Raw genomic sequence first — 9,269 nt, 5'->3', positions numbered from 1 at the left:
TATGTCATTTCATGTGTGTTTAACAGATGCTCCTAGATGGTAACGGTCCTAAGGACCACATGAGTTACCAAAACCCTCCATAGGGACAAGTTGTGTTACTTTTCCAAAAGTAGAACCAAAACTTTTATTTCGTATAAATCACAAGGACCAAAACTGTAATGTAGTCCAAACAATAATCATGCCATTATAGTTATTAGTAGGGATGACCATGGATCAATTTTGAGCTAAAACCAAACCCAAACCAATAAATTCGGTTTTTGGGTTTTGAAACCCATTAGGTCTAGTTTTTGGATATGTTTGGTTTTCGGTTTTCGGTTTCGTGGGTAGGTTTTTCGGGTTTAACCAAATGGTTGATGAGTTTAGGGTTTTAATCTATTTTTCAGCAAATCTAAATAAAACAAAACAAATTCAGTCAAATTAGTTACTAAACAAAACACTAAAATCAAACAAATCAACTAGTTTAAAGAAACTGAGAAAGATTAAAAGCTAAAATAAAGGGTTACGGTACAGTTTGTTGCTCGTTTACCCGTTATGTCTATATAAAACTCTTTTCTTTAATTATATATTACATGTAAGTTAAATTTTATTAACAGACAACTAGTTTAAAGAAATCAAGAAATATTAAAAAAATCAATTAGTTTAAAGAAACTGAGAAAGATTAAAAGTTAAAATTAGTTGATAGGTTTGGGTGTAAACCCAAGGGTCCGGGTCGGTTTCTGTTCGATTTTACAACCACTGGGTCGGTTTTTAATGTGCAAACTAAACCCAAACCAATTTTTTCAATTTTGAAAAATCAAAACCTAAAATCGACGGTTTGAATTTGGTTTTGGTTTTTTTGGTTTTCAATTTTGATTTTTGCTCAACCTTAGTTATTAGCTAGATACCCTTTTCGACTGAGGGATTAGGTTCAGAATCTTCTTTATCAATATGATGTGGCTCGAAAAATATATGTCTGCCTCCTTGACATATGTCGAAGTTTTCATCACAACATGATATCTTCTTACCAAATCTCCCCCCCCCCCTTCTACTTCTACCATGCAAGAAAGGAGAGGAGATACATTGTGCAGGGAAGAGAAATAACGGGTGGCTGGTTGTTGTGACAGAGGAAGGCATCAACAATAATAGGAATGGAAAATGGATGTGAGAGTGGAGTCTTAGCCTTTCTTTGAAAGGTGTGCTACTTAATGTAGGCCTGTCGAAAAAAAACGAAACCAATTCTATGCACCCGACCCATTCCGAATTCGGGTAGAATGGGTCGGGTAGAGCAAGTAACGGGTATGAACATTTGGGTAATAGGTTAACCCGATAATAGTATAGGCCGGGTTTAAGGTATGAATATTTATTTTCGGGTATACCCGAATACCCAAATCTGTTTTTTTAAATAATACCAATATTATATAACCCTTCAATATACATGAGTCGTCAGGAGGTAGTACTGTAGTAGGTACGCTTGAAAAAAATAACCCTTCGGTATCTTATTATGATCAACGCATACGATACGACGTAAACCTAAACCTCGAAGAATCAAATCTAAACAGACATAATCGTTAAACCCTCATCGAGACATCGACTCCAGTTTGGCAGATTCCTTGATTGTTATACCAGTTTGGCAGATTCCTTGATCGATTATACTCCAGTTTGGCAAATCCCAAGTCTCCTGCCTTTGACAGCTTTGTTCGACTATGCAATCACAATCATAATCACATGTATTTATGTTTGACTATTCAATCACTTAGAAGACCAATTCCTATGTTCCTTTTTCCATGATGCATGCAATTAGGTAGTAAAAGCCAACGTTCCTTAGTTTCCTGTCAAAATTATTTGCATTATCCCATGATTTATGTAACGACCCAATTTTACAAAGAAAAATTTTCATTTTTGAGTTAATCAAAACCAATCTCATAAACCATAGATTCCCAAACATATGTTTTCAAAATAACATTCATTACATCATTGTTTTCTTTTTTAAAACATCATAGGGTCCCAGATACATTAAAAAGAGAGATAGAGTGCGCGCCACGTCATCACGCCTTGCCCTTGCCCTTGGGCTCAGAAGTACCTGAAACAAATCAACAACCTGTAAGCGAAATGCTTAGTGAGTTTCCCAAAGCATACCACACACATTCACATACACATATTCTGTTAGCTGATAAAGCTATAAACATGGCATATAAACCATGCAATATAATCCAGCAAGAATGCCATGGGCTACCCCATATGGTCTTTATCTAGGACTGCCATGGGCTACCCCACATGGTCTTACATCCAATGTCATGGGCTACCCCACATGGTCTTTACCTAGGAATTCCATGGGCTACTCCACATGGTCTTATATCCAATGCCATGGCCTCCCTCCCCCCCGGGGGATCTTCCATACCAGAATAATATCGCATAACATATCAATTCATAAATGAATCACACACATAACATGATCACATAATGGGCCGGCCTTGGTGCCATAGACCCATAGGTATGGTGAGAAGACTCACCTCCGTGCAATGAATATGAATACTGTCCTCCTAATAATCTGCAACCTCCCGAGCTGAATAATAACAATAATAATATAATCAATGATAAGACCTTAAATTATTCCAGGAAAGGCCCAACCTTCCAATTCTACCCCCAAGGCCCAATTACCCTTTCCTTGCAAATGGGCCCCAAAGTCCAAGTCCAACATCCTTAATGGACCTATTGGCCCAATAAGGCCCAACCGATAAATCCACGACCCAAACAGATAAAAAGGCCTCTAACCCACAGAATCCAATCAAGCCCAACAACCAAATGAGGCCCAAAGGCCCAAAACAGCTTAGGGCCCAACTGAGTTACGTACGCCCAGCGTACCACCTTGGTACGCGTAGCGTAATGAAGGCTTAGGGACTACGTGCCGCGTACAGCCAGATACACCCAACATACAACCATTTTAAGCACTTTTTTCCATTAAGTGCTTAATGCTCGAATCTTTCACGTCCAAAAGCTAGATCTAAGTCTAACAAGATGTCCTAAGGCATAAAGTTGGTAACTTTATGCCCTTGCATGTCTCATACACACCCAACTACTCCATTAAGACCTTTTCAAGGTCTTTTACCCAAGCATGAGGTCAAATCTCTCATCAAGCTTCCATTTTTATACTTCCATATGACTATGGTACCTCAGATCTATCTCTCATATCGAAAGGGGAGGCTTAGCTCAACAAAAGAGGTCCAAAGTTCACCAAAGGGACAAACCACCAAAACCCTAGCTATATCTAAAGATTAGAAAGGAAAGATGCAAGCTTTTTTTACCTCCAGTAGCTTTGCAAGATGATTTTGGTGCAAGATCTTGAAGCACCCACTTGATCCAAGCTTGGTTGACCACCCCTTCTTCTTGAAATAGACACTAAAAGGCTACAAATGCACTCTTTAAGGCTCAAGAATGATCTCACAAGGTTTCCAGGAGTATATGAACGTTCTATATCTGGGGAGGCTCTCTGGGGTTTAGTCCAAGGGACTTAAAGATGTTTAAATAGGCCTCAAGTCCGGGATTTAGGGTTTTGCGTCCATGGCACGTACGCCCCGCGTAACTCAAGGTACGCCCAGCGTACCCTGATTCCTTCGCGACCACAACCATGCAGTATGCTAAGCGTACACTTAAGTATGCCCAACGTACTTAAGGGACCAATTATGCAAAAATTATCATTCCTTAGGGTTTCAAGACATACCAGAATTTTGGATATTACAATTTCCATTTTCCAACTACTCCTTAGTTTATGCTCAAGTTACGTATTTATGCTCCTATAATTGCATTTTGTGAGTTTTATGAATGAAATCAGAAAAGTTATTTTAGTATTGTCTCTTCTTGTATCAAAAATATAAGTTGATTTGCTCCAGAAAAATAAAAAATAGATGTTTGATGCATAAATGTTTGATGTATAAAGCTGTCAAACGTTTGATGCATAAATGTTTGATGTATAAAGATGTCAAATGTTTGATGTATAAATGTTTAATGTTTGATGTATATGTTCTACAAAAAATGGAATGGAATTGAATTCCTTTGTATAGATGTTTGTTGTATAAAGTTGTCGAATGATTTAGAATTTAGATATTGACAATGATAGAAGTGTTATTTGTTGCTTTCTTGACCATGAAAAGATTTAGAATTTGACATATTAAATGTTTGTTTTTTTTATAACTTTTTTGTTAACTGTTTTTGTTTATATTTTAATAACTTTTTTTTATATACTTTTAGATGTCTGAAACGAATGAGTATGTTGAAGATGAGACGATTAACCTTGGAAACTTTATCAAAAAGAGAGTAGGAAGGCTTTGGCACACATGTTAGTAGTTGATGAACTTCCATTTAGTTTTGTGGAAGGTGTGGGCTTTAAATATTACAATAGAGTTACTCAACCAATGTTTAAAATTCCATGTAGAAGTACAAGTACAACTGGTACCTACCAATTGTTTCAAGAAGAAAAAGAAAAACTTCGAAGTTTTATTAAAAAAACATTGGTAGGATTTGTTTGACCAGTGATACTTGGACTTCTACACAACAATCAAGTTATATGTGTCTCACCGCCTACTTTGGAGACAATGAATGGAAATTGAAAAAAAAAATATTGAGTTTTTTGTCATTAAGAGAGTCATCGTGGGGTTGATATTAGATTAGTGGTTGAGAAATGTTTAATAGACTGGGAAATAAAAAATGTTTTCACAATTTACGTTGACAACGCAAGTGCTAATGACGTGGCTTGTTAATCCGGGTACAATGAAACACTTGGTAAGAGATGTTCCAACAAGATGGAACTCTATTTCTCGTATGTTGAATATTGCTCAAGCTTATGAAAAAAAAACTTTTGAGAGATACGATCTAAAGGAATATGAGTTTCGTTCCGACATTGAAAATGCGGGTTTATCGACTCCTTCACCGAGCGATTGGCAACATGTTAGGCATTTGTGTCATTTTTTAAAACCATTTTGTGATGTTACTAAAAGGATTTTTGGGACACTATATGTGACATCAAACACGTGCATTGAAGATATTTATTCCATTCTTACACTCTTGGATGATGCTATTTCCGATGCTAGCCTTTGTGATATTGCATTAGCAATGAGAGTAAAGTTTGATAACTATTTTGGCGACATAGAAAAAATGAATTTGTTGCTCTACTTTGCTTTGATTCTTGACCCGAGGAACAAAGTAAAGTGTTTGGTTATACTACTTGAGGATCGTTATGGAAAAGAAAAGATGGAGGAGAAAAAGAAATATGTTATGGATTCTATGTATGAATTATATAATGATTACATTAGAATTTATTCTCCAAGTACTACTTCTAGTACCGCCGGGTCTAGTAATTCATCGTCGATGTTAGGGAAACGCCAAAATCCGGGTGCTACGACACCAAAACCACCATTGAGAAATAAACTAAGAGAAAAGATGAAAACAAACATTGTTGAATCAATTTGCGAGTTAGAAAAGTATTTGAAAGAAAGTGCTGAAGAAGATTCGCCAATGTTTAACATTTAGGGTGGTGGAAAGTGAATAGTCAAAGATTGTCGATTCTATCCTTGATGGCTAAAGATTTGTTTGCCATTCCCGTCTCAACTGTGGCTTCAGAATCTGCTTTAGCACTAGCGGGAGGGTTTTGGATCCGTATATGAGTTCTTTGACTCATAAGATTGTTGAAAGTATAATTTGAACCCAAGATTGGCTTCGGGGTGGTATAAGTGACAACATCGATTCTGAAACAAGATTGGGAAAACCTACAAGAAATTGATAAAGATAGTTGTTTATCTTTAATAATTTTTTAATATTTTGACATGTTATGTTTTGTCCTTTTTAATGCTTATACTATTGTACAGGATTGGGAGAAGTTGGTATGTCTAATTAGAGCTCGGATTGGATATGGAAATTAATATGACAACGTGAAGATGCAAGAATTTTTTTTTGTTATGTTTAGACTTTTATGTTTTGAGTTGGGTTATGACTTATGCATTTTACTCTTTTTGTTATGTTTAGACTTTTATGTTTGGAATTGGGTTATGACTTATGAATTTTACTCTTTTGTTATGTTTAAACTTTTATTGTTTAGTTGGGTTGTGTTTAGACTTTTTTTTTTGTTGTGTTTAGACTGTAATTATTTAGACTTTTTTTTTTTTTTTTTTTTTTTTTTTTTTTTTTTGTGTTAGACCTATTATTCCATGCTAATCATATTCATGACTTTTTCTTTTCTTTTCTTATCAAAATTTGGAATGGAGTTTAAAAAGTACATATCATATTATAATGATTTGTATTGTTATTATATATGTACTTGTTAATTGTATGGAGTATTTTCCTAATCAGTTCTTTATTAAACCAACAAACATGTAAAAAAAAATTATCAATAAGTGTCACTTAAGAAATTTTCGGGTATAACCGAAAATTACCCGACCCGACCACAAACCCGAATACCTGAAACCCGAAAACTCGAATTACAATATAGATCGGGTATCGGGTATTATTTTCTTAAGAAAATACCCGTTCTACCCGAAACCCGAAAATTTTACCCGTTCGATACCCCAAACTTAGGGCGTGTTTGGCACGGAGTTTTTGGAAGCGTTTGGGAGCTTCTGACTTTTAGCTTTTGACAAAACGCTCTAGTTTAAACAAAAAGTTTCGTTTGGCAGTATGAGCATTTAGCTTTTAGTTTTAACAAAACGCTCCGATTCTAAAAGCTACTTCATGTAGCTTTTAACAAAACGCTCCGGAGCTTTTGAAATCAATTTCCATAATTACCCTTAAAAATATATTTATATATATTTTTTATTTTTAATCAATTGTCCTTTTATGTAATTTTATATATTTCAAAAGTTTCCAGCTACTTTTGCCAAACATTCATATAACAAATAAAAGCTACAGCTTCCCGCTACCAGCTATCCGCTACCAGCTAACCGCTACACGCTTCCGGCTAACAGCTACTTTTGCCAAACACGCCTTTAATGTATAGGTCCATTTTAATTTTAATATAAAAGTTCTAGACCAATTGCACAGATTAGCCAAACCTAATGGACCATTCGTGTAATTTTACTCTAAGCTCAAAGAAATCGTGCCCCAATTGGCCAACTCCATCACTCGTCGGCATACAACCTAGAACAGACTCCATATCCGGCCACCCAACGCCGACCTCTCCGGCCACACCGGACGACTCCATCTCTACGCCTAAGAAATACGATTATCTAAACCGCCATCGCCTCTTTGTCTCCAATGCACCATCACGCCGTCACCACCGCCCGTTGCTCCACTGCGTAATCTCCCTACGCCGCCGCCCCCGTGACTCACTACTCCGCCCCATCATTGTCGTTCGAATCTGGTATCCCGCTTGCCTCATCTTCCTCCTCAACTTGTTCCTTCTATTTGATTAAAGTATTCAATACAACAATTTTTAATGGCAAAAGTTGCAAAATATGGGTTCTTTTGTATATTCTTATGAAGGGCAGGGTTAAAAGTTTTCTCTTTCGTCGATTTCTTTACCTGCAATATAATGATATGATTAGGGTAAAATTGAAGTTACTTCTGTTTTATTTATTTATTATTTTTTTTTCCATGTTTCTTGATTTCATTGATTGTAAATTCCATGTTTCCTAATGAAGCCAAGAATGAAGTTTTTCAAATCCTTAAAACCTAATTTCAAAATCAATCACTTCTCATCATCGCAAAAACCCCAACTTGACAATGTTGGTCCAATGGCTTCTCTCCTCAAAACCCGATCCGTTATCCGGTTCAAAGGCCCCGACACAATCAAGTTCTTACAAGGCCTATTGACGAACGATGTCCGCAGGTTTACTGAGTCGACTCGTGACTATGCCCCTAACCTCTCGACCCGGTCTCTATACACCGCGATGTTGACACTTGACACCACAAGGGAGGTTTTTGTACGATATGTTTCTCTACAACCCGCCCAGACCCGATGAAAAGCTTGGCCCGAGTGGGTCCGGGTCGAGACCTGGACCCGAACCGGATGAGGTGGAGCTTTTTGCTGATATTGATTGTTCTGTGTTGGACGAGCTTCTGGAGACCCTAAAGAAGTAAGTTGCTTGTGTTGTGTTTCAAAGATAGAACAAAAGCAAATCCATTTCAATCAAATTCAATTGGTTTGTTTGTGGTAGATATCGATTAAGGTCAAAGGTTGATATTGAAAATGTGGGAGAATCCTTCTCTTATTGGCAACTTTATGGTGTCGATCTCCATGAGAGACAAGGAAATAGCATCGGGTGGAAATGGCATAAAGATCCCCGATTGGATTGTTTAGGCTTCCGAGGAATCTTTCCCTCAAATACAACACGTAAGTTCTCTTCTCCCAACAATGGTTTTTTATAGAAAAAATTGTAAATTTGGTCCTTTTACTTTGTCACATTTTGAGATTTTGATCCTAGCTGTTTTGAAGTTCTTGGCCTATGTAACACCCTTTCTCAAAGCTTTTATTATGAGTTGTGTTGTATGTATACTTTTGAGTATAAGTAAAAGTAAACATAAAGCCAACACTTGGAGGGTTTTAGCCGTTATCTTAACTATTATATAAAGCATATTGATATAACACTTGCCATTGTCGAACTCTACCATGCTTGATGATCGTCACTGCATGTTAACAATTTTATCGAATTTACCAATCACATATGAAAGTTCATCTGGATGTTCAGCGCATAGAGTACAATGAATACGTTAAAGTCTGGATGACAAACAACCGTTAACATTAGTTAGTATCTAATTATACATCCTAAACAAGTACATATAATAGTTTATCTAATTGTGTATTACCTCAAATCCTATAATTCAAACGATTAGTAGATTAAACATCCTTTGTAGTCAGCATCGAATCAGTATACCCTCTTACAACACTAGTGACATCTACAAACTACAAAACTATACACCATGTATATTAGAAATCAAGGAATAGAACACAAAACGAAAAGAGGATGTGTGTTCTCGATAACGATGACTACTTACCAATTGCACACTCCCCCAACATCATCGAAAATGATATCTGCAAACTTCGAAAAACAAAAGGAACTCAAAGTACGTATGAATCCATTCGCCATGGCTTTCATGGATGTGTTTTTATGAAAATTTATTTTAAATTTGTGGCTTACCATTTTTCAATTACAAGTTTATCACCAACAAAGAAATTTGAAATTGCGTACACAACTTCTTCCTTCAACAATCCATCAAACTTCCTAATTACACTCATTTTGACAATAGTAGAAATATTTTTCCCTAATATTATCATATTAACAAACGAAGGATAAAAAACTAAATCA

The 9,269-nt window shown here is 36.2% G+C and overlaps 1 protein-coding gene across 3 annotated transcripts; it reads left to right on the top strand.

Annotated features, from left to right (window-relative positions):
- The first annotated feature begins 6,773 nt into the window (after positions 1–6,773).
- LOC111885836 (putative transferase At4g12130, mitochondrial) lies at positions 6,774–8,516 on the top strand. Of its 3 annotated transcripts, none has more exons than XR_008230919.1 (3): positions 6,774–7,509; positions 7,605–8,039; positions 8,121–8,516. XR_008230919.1 is itself a non-coding variant. In XM_023882066.3 (2 exons), exons 1-2 carry the CDS (start codon positions 7,894–7,896, stop codon positions 8,329–8,331), a joined length of 357 nt encoding a protein of 118 aa, XP_023737834.1. In that variant the 5' UTR covers positions 7,002–7,893; the 3' UTR covers positions 8,332–8,516. The 3 variants fall into 3 exon arrangements, 1 of the variants encoding a protein (XP_023737834.1); XR_002848229.3 differs by having other exon boundaries at positions 6,776–7,324; XM_023882066.3 differs by having other exon boundaries at positions 7,002–8,039.
- The last annotated feature ends 753 nt before the right edge of the window (positions 8,517–9,269 follow it).

The sequence above is a fragment of the Lactuca sativa genome, chromosome 3, assembly GCF_002870075.4.
Source record: "Lactuca sativa cultivar Salinas chromosome 3, Lsat_Salinas_v11, whole genome shotgun sequence".
Lineage (NCBI taxonomy): Eukaryota > Viridiplantae > Streptophyta > Magnoliopsida > Asterales > Asteraceae > Lactuca > Lactuca sativa.
The sequence above is the reverse complement of the archived record's forward strand: the minus strand, read 5'-3'. Positions and strand labels throughout refer to the sequence as shown.